Source organism: Pipistrellus kuhlii, unplaced genomic scaffold (genome assembly GCF_014108245.1).
Source record: "Pipistrellus kuhlii isolate mPipKuh1 unplaced genomic scaffold, mPipKuh1.p scaffold_m20_p_15, whole genome shotgun sequence".
NCBI lineage: Eukaryota > Metazoa > Chordata > Mammalia > Chiroptera > Vespertilionidae > Pipistrellus > Pipistrellus kuhlii.
Window position 1 is genome coordinate 7,326,096 of NW_023425460.1, and position 20,719 is coordinate 7,346,814.

The following is a 20,719-nucleotide window of genomic DNA, read 5'->3' on the forward strand; positions in this document are numbered from 1 at the left end:
TAAATGAATGAAAACAAGTGAGGTGCTAGAGTAGTAGCTGGCACATAGTAAATGCTCGCTAAGTGCCTGCATGATGGATCTGAGTAGGCATCACAGAGGAGGTCAGTTCCAGGCTTGGCTTTGGAAGCTGGGTAGCATTTTAACAGAATTCTAGGCAGATGGGGCAGGATGAGAAAAGTCATAGAGGTTAAGAGAAATAAGGTAATTTATCTGGAATTTAGGGGATGGGTATGGTAGAAAGGACACTTTCAGACGACCTGGGATGAAGCCCAATTCTACCATAGTGTGGTCAGCTTGGACAGCTGGGCTGCAATAACAGGTGACCCCAACATCTCAGTGGCCCACCACAGTGATGGCTTGTGTCTCACCCAGCTGTCCCATCCATGGAGGGCAGGTTCTAATCGTGCTGAGTGTCCACTTTACCCTGGGACTCAGGACCCAGGCGGAAGTCCACATTTCCATGGCCAAAGCAGGTCCATGCCAAAGCCTCTCACCGATAGGGCAGAAAAGTGTAACCCTCCCCCAGGGAGGGGCAGCAAATATTCCAAATGATAGCACACCATCTACCGCAGCCACAGCCTACTGCGGGGGGCGTGGCTTTGGGCAGGTCCCTTTGCCTTTGTGGGCCTATGTCCTCGTCTCTAAAAATAGTTACTGAGCCTGGTGGTGTGGCTCAGTGGTTGAGTGTCCACCATGCATCAAGAAGTCACTGGTATGATTCCCGGTCAGGACATATGCCCGGCTTGTAGGCATGATCCCCAGTAGAGGGTGTGCAGGGTTAGGTTAACCAATTTTTTTATTCTTTAAAAAATTATTTTATTTTATTTTATTTTATTGATTTTTTTTTACAAAGAGGGAGAGGGATAGTTAGAAACATCGATGAGAGAGAAACATCGATCAGCTGCCTCCTGCAAACCCCCCACTGGGGATGTGCCCACAACCAAGGTACATGCCCTTGACCGGAATTGAACCCGGGACCTTTCAGTCTGCAGGCCAACGCTCTATCCACTGAGCCAAACTGGTTTCGGCAGGTTAACCAATTTTTAAAAAATGGTTACTGAGAAGAGTCTAAGAAATATGGACTATGAAAGCATTTTATAAATTATGAAGTACTACACAGATGGAAAATTTTTTATTACTGTTACTTAGTGAGAAAGAAATCTGGGGAGATAGGTCAGGCCAGCCTGTAGAAGGCTGAATGCCAGCCGTGGCGCTTTAGGCAGGAAGTTAAACTGATTGTCTGAGCAGGACTGATGTGTTCTAGTCAATACAGTGCCAGTCAGGAGGCTTTGATGCAGTAAAATAGGCTTCCTCCTTCCACCAAGGAAATGTCCCTGCCCTTTCAGTTCAATCCAGCTCTGCCTAGCTGAGCCCCAAACATGCATGCACAGGCTGGGCAAGTTCCACGGTCAGTGTGTGACCTGTGTGCACAGCGTGGGGAGGAGCCAACGTCAGCACGACTGGTCTTGTCCGTCTCTGTCCAGGGCCCCTGCCAGATGCCCACTTAACAAGGTTAATGAGACTCCCAGATGCTTAGTGAGAGAGCAATGGATTCCACTGCCAAGGCTACCACATGGAGGTTACAGCCCAGCCGAGGGCAGGCATGGTGGCCTGTGCTCCTTGGTCTCTTCTTAGGTGTTGTCTGAACCAGGGAAAAGCTCAGAGTTGGCTCCTCATGCACAAAAGCCTCAGTTTCAGTTTGATATTTGCACTTAGGTTGAGTTCCTCTTTTCCCTAAAGCACCCAGGGTTTTTGAAAGCTGAGTGCCAAGCTCTGGAAGTTAGGGTGGTCAGGACCAGGAGGGAGGATGGACATCCCAGGGCAGCCAGAGCCTCCGGCTGTTCCTGGAACCTAGACTAGTGATGCCTGGAACCCACTGGCGATCCGACTTACTCCTACAAAGCAGTTCACTCTTTCCCTGTCCTCTCTCCTCAAGGCCTTCTTTCGGGAGAGAGGCAGATAGATGGCTGAGCATCTGCTCTGGAGCCACAATATCTGGGTCAAATACAGTGTACTGGTTTCCACGTGGCCTTGAGCAAGTCACTCAAGCTTTCTGAGCTTCAATTTCTTCACCTGTAATACGTGGATTCCATGAGTTCATCCATATGACATTTAGGGCAATGCCTGACACACCCAATAACTACTATAGGTCAGGTACGTTCCGGTCACTTGAGTCACAGTGTGAGAGGAAGGTAAACGGTTACTATGCTTTGCCCCTAACAGTCCCTCTGCGCTAAGAACACCCCCTGGTGAAATTTTCCCCGTGAGATGCTATCATGAATCCAAGGCCGGGTCGGAAGGCAGGTCCCTCCTAATGAGCCTTTTCCAGCCTGTGCACCAGCCTGTGCACAGACACTGTCTTGGCACCCAGGTGACCTGAGGCCCAGAAGGCATTGCCCCATCAAAGCCCGTTGGGCCTATGAGTTTCAGAATTTCTAAAGCAGGTTCTCAATCCCAGCTTATTCCAAGGGGATTCAGCAAGTGGGGCGACTGGTGACTCCAAGTCCCCATTGCTCACCAGCTCCACCACCACAACCCAGTAAGGAGAGGCCTCAGAGAGGAGGGGAAACGGTTGGAGTTCACTGTGCCAGGTCAGGAGAGGGGATGGGTTCAAGCCAGCCAGTCACCTTTTGGGTGTTCGTGTGGGGAAGTCTATCTTCTCAAGCCACAGCTCCCCGCTCCCCTCACATTTCCTAAAACTTGGCGGGAGTCTGAATCTACCACAAGTAAGAGCTGCAAGTCAGCATGGAGTAGAGCTAAAGCCACTAAGCAGGATTCAGGGCCCAGAGTTCAAACATCTTACTGTTCTGGGACTCAGTTTCTTTATTTGTAAAATAAAGGGCTGATTTCAAAGGTCCCTCCCAGCTCTAAGATAAGCTTCTTTAAGAAATGTCCTATTAAATAAATTAGGCTTTATTAGATTCAAGCACATACTTGTTTTATTACTTTTAAGCCATTTAAATTAGATTCAAATTAGGTTAACCAAGTGCTGCCCTCCAGAGATGCAGGGACCAGCGTCAATGATGAGATAAGAATAATTCATCACCTCTTATCAATCAGCAGTCCCTAAGTTGGTGCCTTCCGCAGTGCCTGAGTATGCTTGAAAGCACTAAATTTCTGTAATTTAAATATTCTCACTTTAATCTCATTGACATCTTTCATTTGCTTAGCAAAACCTTTTTTCTTTTTTTCCTCATAGTCAGCAGGAGGGAAAATATCCTGGCTACTGTCAAAGTGATTGCAAATTCTCAGGCAGAGCAGCCTCTGATAGCAAAGCCTGGCTGAAACAGGATAATTGAGCAATCTCTTCCCTCTCACCAGCACCAGGGCGCTGTTAGGCTGCTCTGCTGCTTGAATGGTGGGGGCCAAAAGCTGCTCCCCATTTTTCTTAAAACTCCAATTGCTGCTGCCAAGGTCTGGCTTTGAGGATTATCAACATCTACAGCTGCCCCTGAGCTTGCTTTCCTGGTGTCTCTCTTGTTGCATTTCTGCTCCCAACCAGACCAACTCCCTCAAAAAACAGAGGCGTTTCCAGGGCTGGTTTGTCCCCGAGAAGGTCAGGAAGTGAAGTGAAGGCAAATCCATCAGCTGAGACAGTCCTCGGCCTGAGACAAGGCCTCTCACTGGGATACCAGGACAGCCATAGCCTCCCCCCCAAAGAAGGAACTAATTCAGCCTCAAGACACCAAGTAGAGCTGAGATTTGACTTGCATCCAGGGTGGGCCATGGCTAGTATGGGGTGCAGCCAAAACACAGCCTAGACTGGCCACTTAATGTCCTGCATGTTACCCAGAAGAACTAGGAAACCTGGACTCTGAACCTCCAAATTCTGAAGGTGACTTAGGTGCGACTGGGCACCAGCCTCCGGCATGGTGAGTGGGGAGAGATTTCTAACAAGAGCTAAGAATGCCAAGGCCACCTAAAGTCTTAGTAAGAGCCTGTCACTCCTGAGAACTAAGGAAATAAGATCAATAAAAATCATGGCAAATGTTTACATTGTCAAGTGAATATATGACATCTTCATCACGGAAAGTTTACAAAACAGAGAGAGAAAAAAGAAGGCAATTAAAGTTTCCATTACCCATAATCTCATTACCCAGAGACAACCACGGATCATGTTTTGCTGTACATTTTCTGTTGCTCTCCCCCCTTGAATTTATCTTTAACCTTTCCTAGACTTGGCAACACTCTCTTAAAGAAAGTGCTGCCAGTGTAATTCATTCTATTTAACACAAAGAGGAAACTAAGGGTCCAGAGCTTTGGTTGTTTCTGTTCATGCGGCAGTTTAAGCTTACAAACACCGGCCAGGCCTGTATTCTCTGAGGGGCCTCAAAACTGAACAGCTTCATCAGCAGCAGATAACAAAAGCACCCAAGAAACTAGAAAACCACCGACTCTCACTTTATATCAGGTGAACTGACTGAGATAAAAAGCTAGAAATAGGCCTGGTGTATTAAAATCCATCCGCGAGGAACAGGTGTGGACAAGGAGAATGCCAGCACAAGGTCACGTCCATGAAATGATGTGAGACCATAATAGCGTCACATGCATCAGAATAAGGAAGGTGCTAGATTGCAGGATACAGGCCATAAGTACACAGCAGTCCATAATTAGGTGCAAGAAACCAGTGGGCCTGCTCTAGCTGGTTTGACTCAGTGGATAGAGCGCCGGCCTGTGAACTGAAGGGTCCCGGGTTCGATTCCGGTCAAGGGTGTGTGCTTGTGTTGTGGGCTTGATCCCCAGTAAAGGGCACGCAGGAGGCATCCAATCAATGATTCTCTCTCATCATTGATGTTTCTATCTCTCTCTCCTTCTCCCTTCCTCTCTGAAATCAATAACAATATATTTAAAGAAAAAAAGAAAAAAAAAATCAGTGGGCTTCACAGACATGAGGGTGGAGAGAACCGCCCGATCATTTGTGGGCTTTCTTCGATGCTCATAGCAGAATCCTGGCCACAGGGACCAGCTGGTTTCTCCTGCCAGGAAGCTGTGGGAGGGCGTGTATAGCTCTCCGCACGAGAGCAAACACCTGGGGAAAAGGGGCTTTCAGGCAGGTGCTGAGGTATGTAGGCTGGGAATCAGGGGTCTGAAAAGGTGGGATGACAGGATTGCTGCCCAAGGAGATGGCCCCATGTAAAGTGCTCTTAAAGGGGGGGGGGGAGGTTGAAGCAAGCTTCCCAGACTATCTCCAGAGGAGCTGGAGGAGGCTGGGCCAGGCTAAGGAAGGAGGGAGGGAGGGAAGTCTCTGACTGAGGCAATTGCGCTTTGCAAGAAGGAAGTCACTTCCTTGGCCCCTTCTAATCTGGTATCAGAATCCAGAGCAAGGCCAGGATCACAGGGAGGGAAAGATGATGCTACAGAGAAATGGGTCAAAAACAACTTCACCAATGCACTGCCTGAGTCCTGCAGATGTGTGAGAAAATGTCCAACCTCGGGGCCAAAAGAAATGAATGAAAACGAGGCACCATTTTGTTGGTGGTGTTTTGTTCTGTTTTTGAAATTATCAAATAGCAAAGGATAAAAATGGGAATCATTTCAGCAATCTTTCTAGAGGATAATTTAGTAGTGCGTATTACATGTATCAAAAGTGCTCATACCCATTGACCCAGCAATGCTATTTTATTTAATATATTTTATTGATTTTTTTACAGAGAGGAAGAGAGAGATAGAGAGCTAGAAACGTCGATGAGAGAGAAACATCGACCAGCTGACTCTTGCACACCCCCTACCGGGGATGTGCCTGCAACCAAGGTACATGCCCTTGACCGGAATCGAACCTGGGACCTTTCAGTCCGCAGGCCGACGCTCTACCACTGAGCCAAACCGGCTTCGGCCCAGCAATGCTATTTTAAAAAATCTCTTCTAAGGATCTAATTAAGGTGTGCTCAAAGAAATACAGCCACGTTGTTCATTCATAATGTGTTTCTTTTTTTTTTTTTTTAATCTATTTTATTGATTTTTTACAGAGAGGAAGGGAGAGAGATAGAGAGCTAGAAACGTCGATGAGAGAGAAACACCGACCAGCTGCCTCTTGCACACCCTCTACCGGAGAGGTGGCCGCAACCAACCTACATGCCCCTGACCGGAATCGAACCTGGGACCTTTCAGTCCGCAGACCGACGCTCTACCGCTGAGCCAAACCGGTTTCGGCCATAATGTGTTTCTTATACTACCCACCAAACCCCTTCCAGGATAGTGGTAGAAAAGGAGAAAAAGAGGGAGAGAGAAAGGGAGATGGAGAGGGAGAGGAAGACCAAGTCCAAAATAGGGGCTTGGTGAGCGGGAATTGGGATTTACCGATAGAATGGAACAGACAGAGCTACTGAGGCTCATAAGTTGACTTAGCAAGATGCTTACAATATATCACCATGCCAAAGGGGGTAAACTGTATATAGTTTTATACCCCAGGCAAATCTCTATATAAAAGATACAAATCTATGCATAGAAAAACAACCGGAGGATAGTATATCAAACAGCAAATAATCTCCATCTCTGGGGGTTAGCAGTACAGGTGATCTGTGTGTGCGCGTGCACGAGGGGGTATGTTCTCCACATTCTGCATCCATCATGTATTATTTTCGTAAATAGATAACATTATTTTTTAAGGGAACAGATTGCTTACATCTAGGAGTTTTCTTAAACAACCAGAAACAAAGGCTCTGGCATCGTCTAGATTCTGGAAGTAAATGCTTAGGTCTGTTTTTCTCCTGAGCTTTTCTCCTCCAACAGAGGCACGTTTCTTAGTCTCTTTCCCACATCTCATATCTGAGCAGGTGGCCTTAACACAAAACAAAACAAAACACAACACAACATAATGCAGACAGCACTGTCTCTCACCCCCTACCTCCACTCCCAGTAATTGCTGAGCGAGGCATCCTAGCCCACTGGGGATCTGCCGCCATCACAGCTGCTGTCTACTGACTCCCTCTGCTGATTTGTGGGTCTCCATTCTGCCATTGGAACCCTTCTGAACCCTTGATTGGACTCTAAATGCACCCAGCTAGCGGGAAATCCGCAGAGGGTGTATGAGGACACCACCTCCCAGCCCAGGTAGCCACAGAGCCCCCAAAACCTGCCTTGGGCCTCACACACCCACCAGGTCTAACCCTTCTGCGAACCCCTTTTCTCCCTCTTGGGCAGCGGGCAAAGCCAGCTCTGTGGGGTGAAAGTGGAGATGTCACGCAGTGAGTCTTGTTGCATCTGTACCCAGACCCTCGACCCCCAAGGCAGCAAATCGCAAAGAGCCATTTATTCCAACTGCCATTTGATTATATCGAAACGCAGCTGCTGAACCCGGGGAGAACGGTCTTTACCGTGGATAGAAACTTCCTGTCAAGGACAGTTAATTTCAATTTTTCCACTGAGCTCAACCTCAAAGTGAGGTTGATTGCTACTCAGCAAGATGGACTGCATTAGTGGAGCCTTTAATTGAGCGCAGATCTATATCCCAAACGCATAATGTTTGCTGTATACATACTTCGAGACAAGAGGAAAAATGAAAAGCAGACCTTTGTGAGGAAAAATTGGAAGCAGAATGTGTTCCATAATCAGGATGGCAGCACAAAGGCCAGCTGGGGCGGGGCGGAGGGGGGGGGGGTTGGGACTCGGTTGCAGCCCTCACCTCCCTGCTCCTCAGTTCTAATGGGCTCTTGGCAAATGTCCCTAAAAGCTAATGCCTGTGTTTAGCTCCCTCTTTCCCAAACACTGAAGGCCATCACAGCTCCTCTCATGGCAAACAAAGGCGCCCAGGAAACCAGCGACGGAGGAGGGGCCGCAGCGAGGGGCTTGGGCAGGTGTTTCTTCTGCAGGCTCCTCGCGGCCCAGGGTGCCGATCCACGCTGGCCTCCATCATGGCCGTTTCTGTCCGCATCCTTGTACCAGTGGCCTCCAGAGGAGTCCCCAGCTGGAGCATAAGGCCACTTTCGGCCTCTTACTCTCATGGTTCCAGACCCTCGTCACCTCTTCCCTGAGCTGTGGGACCTGTCTGTGTGTTACTGAGAGAGTTGTCCTCCTAAAGCTGGGATGGGGTCCCCCCTTCGCAAACACAATCAAAAGCTCCCCCTGACCCCCAAATACAGACCCCGGCAGCCGAGCACCTCCATGACCCAATCCCACACTCCCTCTCCAAAAGTCCTCTCACATCCTATGCTCTGGCCGAACCAGTCCCCTCCTCCCTGTCCCCATTTCCAGCCCATCAGCAAGTCTCCTGTGACAACAGCCTAGTCCAGTGGTCGGCAAACTCATCAGTCAACAGAGCCAATTATCAACAGGACGACGATTGAAATTTCTTTTGACAGCCAAATGTTTTAAACTTAAACTTCTTCTAACGCCACTTCTTCAAAATAGACTCGCCCAGGCCGTGGTATTTTGTGGAAAAGCCACACTCAAGGGGCCAAAGAGCCGCATGTGGCTCGCGAGCCGCAGTTTGCAGACCATGGGCCTAGTCCAAGCCACCGTCCCCTGTTGGCTGTACAACTGTGACAGCCTCCAACAGAGGTCCGGCTTCTAATGGTTTATCCCTCTCCAGTCCCTCTCCACACGTCAGTCAAAGGGATCTTTAAAAAGATAAACAATGCTCACACCGTGGCTTGTGTCATTCCATCACACTTAACATTAAATCCAAACTCTTTCTCCTGCGGCCTACAGGGCCGCCATGACCCAGCCTACCTTGCCAAATTCCTTACACCACTACTTCCCTCATTACCACAGCCACACCAGCTTTCCGCCTGCTCTTAGCACTTGCAGTTCCCGCTACCTGGATGGAACACTTTTCCTCCAACTCTCCCCACACCTGGCTCCTCCTCACCCCTCGGTCTTCGCTGGAAGAGGTCAGCTCTGACCACTTATCCGGAGCAGGACCACAGTTCTCTGTGCTGCTCTTCCTGCTCTCTGAAATCATCTTGTTTATTCCTTTGTTGTCAGTTTGTTCTCCCCAGTGGAGTCTAAGCTTCCTTACGGGACCTTGACTGATCTGTCCATGGCTGCAGCATCCGTAGCCAGGACAATGCCTGGCAATAACGGAATCTAAATCACTATTTGGGGATAAATGATTGAATACGAGAAATAATAAACATTTCCTGACAGGCCTTTATTATCTGCAGCTGCCATTCCTTACACTGTGCTGTCTTCCCTGCCTGGCTTGCCGTGGCCTCCCTCAGCCCCTCTGTGGCCAGAGATCGCCATTGGAAGGAAGGCGGGCTCAGAAGCCTCTTTCCCAGAGGGTCTGCCCTGAGCGCTCTCAGCGGAAGGAACCCCTGTGTCCCAGGCCCCGTGTTCCAAGGCCACCTGCTTCCGCGTGACTTTGCCCTGGGCCTGGGACGTCGTGCCTAGAAAGACAAAGCTGTAAACCAGAAAGTAACTCGCCGTGGGCCTCAGGCACGTCCCCAGACCAATTCAAACAACAGGCGGCTCCAATGGCTCTCCTCGGAACACTGCTTTGCCCAACGAGGCGATGGTTCCTTATCAAAGCAAGGACTTCGCATGGCGTTCGCCCATCCTGTGAGCGTCAATACCAAGAATTTTGCCCATTCCAACCACAGCCTGCACTAAAAGACCTCTCTTAACCCATTCCTTCTAGCCCCAACCTCCAAAGCCTATAAACAGCCCAGGGTTCAGAGAAGGGGCCGCTTTAAAGGGTCTCCCCAGGCTGTGCCAGGTGGCCCTCTGCCCACACAGCTCTGCTTGATGAAGGGGGGAGGAGGGAGTGTCCGGAGGCCCGTGGGGGGGAGTTGGCTGCTGACAGCCCACTCCTGCAACCACCAGTGCCCACACCAAGCTCTTGTGTATTCGGTGAGTGGTGAAAGGATGAACGTACAAATGAATATTCCCCTCCCCTCTCCTCCCTCCCCTTCCCTTCTCCAAGCACCCTAGCCGGAACTGAGAAATGGCACAGGTGCCCGAGGGGCCTGTGAGCGCAGGCTTTGGACTAAGGATGTCCTTCATTTCAATGACGAGGCCTCATTGTGGAAGCCAGAACCCCCTGCAGAGACCAGTGGGCTGCCTCCTAGCCGCCCCCTCCCGTCCCCCGCCCCAGTCCCAGGCTGAGGAGCCCCCAGCCCACGCCTCTCTCTGCGCGCCCAGGGCCACGGCGCTGGACCGCTACTCGCTGCAGAAGGCGGGCTTCACGCACGTGCTGAACGCTGCCCACGGCCGCCGCAACGTGGACACGGGGCCCGACTACTACCGCGGCATGGACATCGAGTACCACGGCGTGGAGGCCGACGACGTGCCCACCTTCGACCTCAGCGTCTTCTTCCACTCGGCGGCCGCCTTCATCGACGCTGCGCTCCACTCCGATCACAGTAAGAGCCCTGCCCACCCACGGCCCCGCCCCTGCTGGAGGCCCCGCCCACCAACTGCTTTGCCCCGCCGGAGGCCCCGCCCCCGCCCAGCGGGAAGAGGGTTCTAAGCTCTTTGCTCGGCTCCCCTCTCAAGGCAGACCCTGCGGGGGTTGCATGGGGATGAGCTGGAGAAGTGTGAGCCCCCGGAGGCTGTAAGCCAGCTGGTGGAGTTCTGGCTTTGGTGGCATCAGCATTAGCATTGGCTTCGGGAGGGCTCAGAGGGGAGGTCTTTGGCCTTAAGGCATGTCAGCCACCCTGCAGAGGAGGGGGCATCTGGGAACCCTCAAAGCTGGGATGTAATTGTGCCCGTGCCCAAATCCGACTAATAGAGGTTTTGATGCCAGAAAACCCCTCAGGCTGCTGACTTGAGTGGAAAATCTGTGGCAAGACTTTGAATTCTCCTGCCCACCAACCACAGCCTCCCTACCCCCTCACTCACCCGACCCTCCCCAAGTCCAGAAATACTCATTCTAATGACCACCTAGCCTTTATAAATGGCAAACTGTATCTGAGACGGAGCTTTGCACCTGTGATGTCCAAGTTTCCCAGGGTTAATTTGAGTGCTAGTCCTTGCACTCAAAATGCAGTTTTAGCTGCCCTAATCCAGGGAAAGGCTGCCAGGCTATTTTGGGGAGAAGGGCACGCTTTAGGAATGCGTCTCGGGTAAGACAATATGCAGTTCCTGCTGCAGGGTGGCATTCCACAGAGGCCAGAGGGACTGTACCTCCCCAATCTGAGTTCTGACTTCAGCCCCATGTGCCACAGCCCTTTATGGGGCCATCACACACTGTAGGGTATCCAGTGACAGTAGTCCCTTTTCCTCTGCAGTCTCACTTTCCCTAGTTGCAGTTACCTTCAGTCAACCACAGTCTGAAAACATTAAGTGAAACATTCCAGAAATAAACTGTTCATAAGTTTTAAATTGCACGCCATTCTGAGTAGCGTAATAAAATCTCGCAGTGTCCTGATCCATCTCGTCAGGGATGTGAATCAGCCCTTTGTTCAGCATACCCCCGCTGTAGATGCTCCCTGCCCATTAGCCACTTAGTAGCCAGCTCCGTGATCAGATCGACTGTCTCCGTATCCCAGTGCTTGAGTTCAAGGACCCCTATATTACTTAATGGCCCCAAAGTGCAAGAGTAGTGATGCTGGTAACTCAGATACACCAAAGAGAAACTGTAAGGGAAAAGGTGAACGTTCTTGAATGAATAGGAAAGGGAGGGGGAAAAATTGTATGCTGAGGTTGCTAAGATCCTACTGTAAATGTATCTGCTATCCGTGAAATTGTGAAGAAGGAAAAAGAAATTAGTGCTACTGGTAGTTTTGCTGCCTCACCTTAAATTGCAAAAATTAAGGCCACAGCGCATGACAAGGTTCGTTAAGATAGAAAAATCACTAAATGTGTAGGTGGAAGACAGAACAGAAAATGTGTTCCAGTCGAGGCAACCTGTTGCACCAGAAAGCATTGAGCCGTCACAACGATTTCAGCGAGGGTTCCCCTGAAATGAGGGACCCCCAGCCATTTACCGCAAGTAAGGGATGGTTGCACAGATTGGGGAATAGGTTGGACTGGAAAACGATAACATGACTGTACAGGCTGCGTCTGCCCATGAGATGGCTGCTGCCACATTTCCGGCAGAGTTGAAGAAGTCTAGGTTCAGTAACTACCTGTGGTTTCAGGCATGCCCTGGGGGTTGGGAACACGTCCTCCACGGATAAGGGGGGACCACTGCACTGAACGCCTTCTTAGCACAGTGGTTGGGATCACAAGGCTCGCTGCCTGACCAAACGGCCCGCTTCAGGGACTGCGGCCTGTGGCTGGGCCGGGGCCAGGCGTGCTGTCGTCCCAGACCTGGACGGCCGTCCCCAAGGTGGCCCCGGGCCCACAGCCAGCCACCGGCACCAGCCATGCATCGTTATGTCGGTTCACAAGCAACGTCATGATGGAAACGGAAATCATTGGAGCTGAAGTGCTGGTATTTGGGGATGCTTTGTTTCAAAGTCGCTCTTTTACGGGTCTATTTATGGGCCCTCTTCTGTGCTGTGCACCTTCTGGGTTTCCAAGCAGGATCAAAAAGCAATTGGACTCTGACGCATCACCACGAGGTAAAATTCGCCTCGGAATATTTGAAGTTAACTGAAAACATATTTGACATGAAACACACACACACACACCCCTACAGTACCACCACCCAATCCTTCAGTTTCACTTGCCGTGACTCTATCTTTGGCCTTCCCCTTCATGGCAGGTGGCTGGCAGGCTTTGGAGAAGACAGGGCTGGGTTCAGATTCACGTCTTCGTAACAACGTGATTTCTCTGAGCCTTCGTTTCGGCATCTGGCGATAAAAATATTTACCTTGAACGATTATAATGAGGCTCAGCAGGAACCGACACAAAGCACTTAGCACAGAACCTGGTGCACAGCAGGCTCTCAGATGTGTTTGATAGAGAGAGGTCATGCACCGTGAAGCACACAACCACACCAGCACATGCACATCATCATCATCATAAAGTTTCCAATCCCCCAAGAAAAAAGGACGTTCCAACTTTGAACTAGCATGATATGCGCACACGACAGCTTGTGTTCAGTTCCTGGCACGTGCGTGCGGAGTCTGCCCACACTGCGGAGTCAGGAAGGAATGGGACCCTCCAGTCCTTTCAGGCCTGGGCAGATCACAGAGCTTCGACGTGGCGATGTCAGGCTGGTGCGGATAGTGACGGGTAGACCAGATGGTTGAAAGCACCTCACCAAGAAACGGTCCAGAGGGAAAAGTAAATGCCCATCAGGCGTGGCTCAGTGGTTGAGTGTCAACCTATGAACCAGGCTTCAGTTCGTTTCCTGGTCAGGGCACATCCCTGGGTTTTGGGTTCCATCCTCAGTGTGGGGGCGTGCAGGAGGCAAGACATAGATGATTCTCTCTCATCATTAATGTTTCTATCTCTCGCTCTCCCTTCCTCTCTGAAATCAATAAAACATCATTAAAAACAAAAACAAAAAATAGTCCCTCTAAAAAAATAAAATAGAATAAAAGAGGTAAAAATATATATCAAGGCCAGAGAGTATGCAGGTGGGGGACCAGACTATGGGCTGGGGCTGGGGACCAGGACGTGGCCGCATTGCCAGATGGGAGGCTTACATTTGTTGTTGTTAATCCTCACCCAAGTGTATTTTTTCCATTGATTTTGTGTGTGTTTTTTAAATATATTTTTTATTGATTTTTTACAGAGAGCAAGAGAGAGGGTTAGAGAGTTAGAAACATTGATGAGAGAGAATCATCGATCAGCTGCCTCTTGCACAACCCCTACTGGGGATATGCCTGCAACCAAGGTACATGCCCTTGGCCAGAATCGAACCTGGGACCTTTCAGTCCACAGGCCTATGCTCTATCCACTGAGCCAAACCGGTTTTGGCGATTTTGTGTGTTTTTTTAGAGAAAGAGTGTAAGAGAGGGAGAGAGGAAGGGAGAAGGGAGAGAGAGATAGAGATAGATAGAGAGAGAGAGAAACATCAATTGATTGCCTCCCACGCACATCACAACCGGGGCCGAATTCTAACCTGCAACCCAGGTATGTGCCCTTGACTGGTAATTGAACCTGTGACCCCGTGGTGTACGGACCAATGCTCTAACCACTGAGACACACCGGCCAGGACTGTGAGCTTACATATTTAAAGACTTCCCTGAGTTGAGGACTCAAAGTCCCATCCCCTCAGGACAAGGCAGCATGCAGGAGTGAAAGAAGCAGGTTGTGTGTAAGCCGCGGGGTGCGGTGAGGGTGTGGTGGCTAAGTGCCACGCTCCTGCCCCTCCCCAGGGGGCAGTTGCTAGTTCCCAGTCCCAGCCAGCGTTTGTTTTGTGAGAACCAGCACAAAGGTGGTAGATCTGATTTTTTAGGAAATGTCTCCAATCTGGAGATTTAATGTAAAAATCGCTCGATTTTTAAGCAATTGGCAACACATTGAAAATGTCTTAAGATGCTGCGAAGGCCAAACAACAGAAACCCAACAGCTGTCAGTGTGTAAGCTGTGCCCCCAGGAGTGAAAGGCTGGCCAGCTGGGCAAGGGCACTGCCATGGCCTCCCAGCAGGGCGGCGCCTGTGCCCAGGCTCCAGCCTGCCAGAGCCAGGCCCACGCGCGTGGTTCTTATTAGACTCTGGATGTAGGTGTGGATGGACAGTCTGGCCAAAAGGCAGGGCGTCTCTCTTTCCGCTTGTCTTTCCTCTTCCTCCGTGGCTAGTTGCTGCCAAGGGTACGCCTCTTCCCTCTGCTGCCCCACAACTCGCCTGCTCTCTCTTGTTGAAAAGCTCGGCTGGTGCCGCTGTGAGTCAGCCCAGGGCGTCCACTCCCACCCTCCCCACCCCTGATGGCTCTTTCTGAGAGCACCCACAGGCGATCTCAGTCCCTCTGGGAAAATCTTAGGGATAATCTAGCCCAGTGCCCTGCCCCAGGAGCTGGGGGCCCAGAGGCCGGAGAGCCACAGAGCGCATGGGAGGCCCGGGGTGGGGATGCCTGCCACTCAGGCCCTTACGTTGAGCACCCGGTGGCCTCGCTCTGTAACAAGTCACCAGATATTAAGGGACGTGAGGCAAGGCAGCTGGTGATGGGATCTGAAACAACTGAGCTTGTCATTCCTCATCAGAAAAACAAGTGCTGACAGGAGACTGCCAGGGGACCCCCAATCGGGCTGCCTTCATCGCTCCTGTCACGGCCCCCTCGGAGCGACCTGGTGTGGTTTCAATTGAAGGAAATCTTCTGGAAACTCCCAGGGCAGAAACTAGGAGGCTCTAAGAATCGGATCTCAGTGTCACCGCTCTTCTTGATGTCTTTCTGTCTTTCTTTTTCTTTAACGAACGGTGCACAGCCCGCTTAAGGGCCATGATGGAGGAGGAGGGCGTGAGTCAGTAAGGAGGGCTGCTTCTGAGCAGGAGGCTGGTCAGACAGGTGATGGATGTGAGGGTCTCCCACCCTCTGCAGCGCACACAGGGCCTGCCCCTCGCAGCCCAGAACCTGCATGCTCCCTTAAAAAAAAAATAAAAAAAAAAAAATATATATATATATATATATATGTATTTTAATAAAATTGATTTTTCACAGAGAGGAAGAGAGATAGAGAGCCAAAAATGTCAATGAGAGAGTGTCATCAATCAGCTGCCTCTTACACACCCCCTACCGGGGATGTGCCTGCAACCAATGTACATGCTCTTGACCAGAATCGAACCTGGGACCTTTCAGTCCGCAGACCGATGCTCTACCACTGAGCCAAACTGGCTTTAGCATGCAGGCTTTCTTTTTTCCGAGGTCTTCCTTGCACGCCTGGCCGTTTGGAGAAGAAGTATGAGCTCTGGCTTTGCACGCTGCTGAGGAGGCCAGATCTGAGGTGTGAGTGAGAGACAGGCCAAACCCAGGAAGGAGGTGGCCAAGGGAGTGCACACTGGCTGGAGGTACGGGAGGTGCAGGCGAGGGGGTGCGGGGTTGGGGGGCTGGGCCTGTATGTCTGATTTGAGTGACCGAGGCCTACCTTCTGGTCAGAAGGGAACATACGCAGTCAGGAAGCCGCAGAGATTCTGGATTTGAGTTTTCTTCCTAAGATTCAACTTTTGGGGATTCAAGTTTTGGTAAAGGCTTATGGGGAACTATTTCATTGAAATCACCATTTTTTTTTTTTCAAACATACAATAGATTGTGACTATAGTGTGGGTACAACCAGCATTTCTTTTTTAAAAAACGGACCACATTAGAATAGAAAATAGCTGCAGGCATTGTGCGTAGGAAAAGCGTGCATTCCTCTGGGAGACGTGTGTCTGATCGCACACTTGTGATTCCGATTCCCCCTCGGCGTGTCAGAGCTTCACCCTGGCGGCCGGGGCCTGGGTGTGAACCACAGCTCAGCCGCTTCCTTGCTGAGCCGCGTGGCCAGTCCCTTCTCCGCACGTCAGCCGCCTCCTCTGAAAAACAGGGACGCACTTTTATTTGCCTCGTCAGGCGGTGAGGATGGGCTGCGGTAAAAACACACAACAACACACTGGGAAGATGTGGCGAGGGGTGAGGCTATGTTCGAGTTAGCGGTGAATTCTATATCGTGTTTCCGGGAGCCACACAGAAGAGTCTGGAAGCTGCTGACCCTGACAGTGCCAACCCCGACAAGGCTGCCTCCGCCGCACATGTGTCAAACACAAGGCCCGCGGGCCAAATCCGTCCAGCCAGGCCTTGCAATGTGGCCCGCACCGCGCTGTCATCACTGCACTCCGCTGCGTTTCCATCACAAGGACAGTTTATGACTGTTCAGTAAACCATTCGGCCCGCGATTTAGGCTGGATTTTAGATTTTGGCCCCTTCTCTGATTGAGTCCGACACCCCTAGCCCAGGGCCTTGACCCTGGCTGGTGTCTAACTGCCAAGAGCCCCCCGCTCTCCCTGGCCAGGGCCCCGCTGGCAGCAGGCCGGATGCAGCCTTCCACGTCTTCTCTCCCCCTGGACTGCAGTTTCTCACCACCCCAGGCTGGGCCTCAAAGGGTGGTGCTTAGCAGAGCCCCAGAGCAAAGAGGGAGCAGGGCCCTGAGGGGGATCTACCAAGCTCACATGGCTGGTGGCATTAATGCAAACCTAGTTCCAGAGCTCCTGCTGGGACTGAGCACCACCCCCACTGCACCCCCTCTCCTTCTTCTCCTTCTCCCTCTGGCTCCCTTCCCCCTCTTCCCGCTCCGCAGACTCCCGGCTCCCAAAAGGCTTAATGAACTACAGCTTTCGTCTGTTTGGAGCATTTAGTCACGACAGAAAGAATTACCCTTGTTGCCAGGAGAGGAAGAAACGCTTTAGCTATCAGCCGGCTGGCGGGGGGCCAGCGGCCTCTGGAACGGGCTGTGGGGATTAGGATGCCAGAGGGAGACGTGCCCCTCCAGCCGCCACTCACTGGGGCCAGCTCCCCAAACCCGAGCCTCAGGAAGGAGTGGCCCCGCTTCTCGCCCTCCTTTCCCGGCCGCCGAGGTGCACCAGGCAGAGGCGGAGGCCAGGCTCCGGGAGCTCAGCAGCACGAAGGCTGGGACCCGCGGCCACCGGGTTAGCTTGTGGGGATCTGTGGAAATGGACGGTGATACAGTGAATGGCTCTTCATAGAACAACTCTCTGAGTGTGGAGAGGCCATCAGTAGAGTCCTTACTGCCAGGCAGGGTGTGCCGGCCTCACTGACCAGGTTGGAGGGGTGGGAGGGAGACCCCGGTGCCTGGGGTTCAACCCTCCTGGAGTCCTCCTCATGCTGCTATGGCTGCTGGCATTCCCACTGTCCTGGACATGGTCCCCTAGGAAGATGGGAGGACACAGGAGAGCCATGTCCCCTCAGAAGTGTGCTTTCCAAGCTGTTCTCACGTCCTGCCAGTGCTCCAGACACCAGGGGATGTCCATGCATGTCCACGCGTGTCTTCTTGGTCATCGTTCCAGGCCTCAGGCCCGAGACTCAGGAACAGGGACAGCACTGGGGTCCCCCAGCTCCAGCTGCCTCCACCAGCTTGACGCCAGCAGAGCGATCACACAACCAGGGCCGGTGGCCACTGGCCTCGCAGTCGTGGGTACAGCCAGAGATCCCAATCTCAGCTTTGTCTCAGTCCCAAGAGCCTGATGGCCAGTGTCCAGCACACAGTAGGGCCTCAATCACATGTTGTCTTGAACCATTTCCAGTGCTGGCACCAGGCTTCTGAGTGACCTCTGACCAGTCGTTTCCTTCTCTGTGAAGCAGGGAGGATGACCCTGGCACCTTGAAGGCTGTGTAAAGGATGGAGTAGCACGGTGGATGCTCACCGGGTGAGCTCTGGAGGCAGCAGCTTCACATCAAGGCTTCGCAGCGGGGCCGACACTGCCATGGTAGTGGCCGAAGGAAGTTTTATTTACTCGGGTTGTATCTATCTGTTCTTACTCTATTAGAAAAAACAACAACAACAACAACAACAACAAAAAAAACCCCTGAAAAATTTAATACTCACTTTATTTATTTTTAATTAAAAAATATATTTTATTGATCTTTTACAAAGAGGAAGGGAGAAGGATAGATAGTTAGAAACATCGATGAGAGAGAGTCATCGATCAGCTGCCTCCTGCACTCTCCCCTGGGGATGTGCCTGCAACCAAGGTACATGCCCTCGACTGAAATCTAACCTGGGACCTTTCAGGCCCCAGGCCGACGCTCTATCCACTGAGCCAAACCGGTTTCGGCAATACTCACTTTAAAAGGATGAAACACACAGTTGGATATTAACATAACATATTTTTTATGAAAAATCATATTTTCCAAAGACAGCTTAGGGAGAAGAGGGGTATGACTTTACATTGTTGTTATCTCTTCAATGCGAGGCTTGTTAGAACCTATTGGAATGGGATTAGCTCCTGCGTTCAGTCTGCTGTGTACGCTGTTGTGGCTGGCGTGAAGGAAGAAACCCAGCCTCCCTCAGCAGCCATGTGGTTGGAGAGGGAAGGGATGCCCTGAAAGCCTTTCCAGGTAATTGTGGGTATCCTTCTTCGAGACCACGCCCACACTTGACAAATGATAGCTTTTTTTTTTTTTAATTATATATGCTCGACGCCAGCAGAGCGATCACATTTTTTTTAGAGAAAGAGGAAGGGAGAGGGATAGAGAGATAGAAACATCAATGAGAGAGAAGCATCAACTGGCTGCCGTCTACACGTCCCCTACGAGGAATCAAGCCAACAACACAGGCATGTGCCCAGACCGGGAACCGCATGGGTGACCTCTTGGTTCATGGGTTGACGCTCAGCCCCTGAGTCACACCGGTCAGGCAAATGATAGCTTGTTAAAGGCTAGTTGTGATGTGGAATCTGAAGCCACATCAATAAACTTCATACTCGGTTACATGAATATCCACCTTTGAATGGATGTTTATACCTATGCATGATTCTGTAATATCTTGTATTTGGTCATTTGGAAAATATTGGTTTTCTCAGTTATGCAGATCCTCCAAATGTTGACACTTTTCACTATACGTTATCAAAAAACACGTTTGTTAACTTCATCCCTCATCCTAACAAAATTCTTCAAAGTATCGGGAAGCTGTCAACTTCACAGTGATAGATACAAGTTTCCCAAAACTCCTAATATTTGCTCAAAAGCTTGCATTGTATCGCTGGCAATAAAGACCATCAGTTGTTTTCTTTGATGTGGCAGGCTGACTTGGTTCACTTTTGAGCCCGAGTCTCCAAATACCCAAGTTTAAATGACCATGGTTTTCCTGCCATCCATTCTTTTAAGTCAAACGGTGTCTTATGAAACAGCGGCTAATTCAACTTGCAACTCAATCTCCCCGGTGCTTCTCCCCAGATAACATCGCACTTCTGTATGCAGCCCACGTGCTTTATGTGTCCTCCCCATTTCATCACACAGAATGTTAACAAGTGTAACCAAGGGCTGAAATTTAATAAATTAATTTGTAATGCCCATCAAGGAAATTCTTGAGTGAAACTAGCTCCCTCTCCCCCGTGCAACCCCTCAACCCCCCCTGCTCCCCAGAGGGCATGGCGGTGAAGAATGCCATGATGACCAGCATCGTTTGCTGCCTCTTGTCCCCACTCCATTCCAGATAAGATCCTGGTTCACTGCGTCATGGGCCGCAGCCGCTCGGCGACCCTGGTGCTGGCCTACCTGATGATCCACAGGAACATGACCCTGGTGGACGCCATCCGGCAAGTGGCCAAGAACCGCTGTGTCCTCCCCAACTGGGGCTTCCTGAAGCAGCTCCGGGAACTGGACAAGGAGCTGGTGCAGCAGAGGCGGCAGGTCCAGCACAGCGACGATGACGGCAGTGAGAAGGCCAGTGAGAAGGAGCTGTAGGCGCCCTCTGGGGAAGGGAGAGAGCAGGCTGATCCGGCTCTGGCCCGTGACTTCGTTTGTCCTGAAGAAGGGACAGTGAAACCGAAGCTTGACTTCTCCCGAGCCACCCGAACCTTCCTGGGCACCTGCAGATGGACAGGGAGGATGCAGGCTGCCTCCCAGACGAGCCGGCACTTGGCTTCTGAGCAGAACGGGGCCGACAGGCCTCCCAGCAGAACTGGTTACAGATGGACACACCGTTCTGCATAAAGGCACCTGTATTTATTTATTTGTTCATTTATTTATTTATTTTGTAAGATGGGAGAAGAAAAGGATTTTAAAAACGTGTGGGCATTGTGCTGTGATTAAATGTTTGACTTGGCCTGAAAATCACATTCTTAAAAAATAATTTTTAAATAGAAATATGTTTTCTAACCGCAGAATGTGCCCGGGAGTTAGTCCCCTTCTGAGGTGTATTTCCTTACTGCCTCCCGCATCCTCTTTTCCACGGGACCCCCAGACTCAGGTCCCCTAGAGATGCTGCCATCACTCGGTGAGAGTTGGGGGGGGG

General features: G+C 50.9%; 1 protein-coding gene across 1 annotated transcript in view; it reads left to right on the forward strand.

Moving 5' to 3' along the window:
* Positions 1–20,719, forward strand: part of DUSP29 (dual specificity phosphatase 29) — a 38,246-nt gene extending 17,527 nt beyond the window's left edge. The window contains exons 3-4 of the mRNA XM_036438170.2: positions 10,081–10,301; positions 19,919–20,719. Of these exons, the coding sequence (XP_036294063.1) occupies positions 10,081–10,301; positions 19,919–20,169 (472 nt within the window). The 3' untranslated portion in view covers positions 20,170–20,719. The remainder of the gene's footprint in view (positions 1–10,080; positions 10,302–19,918) is intronic.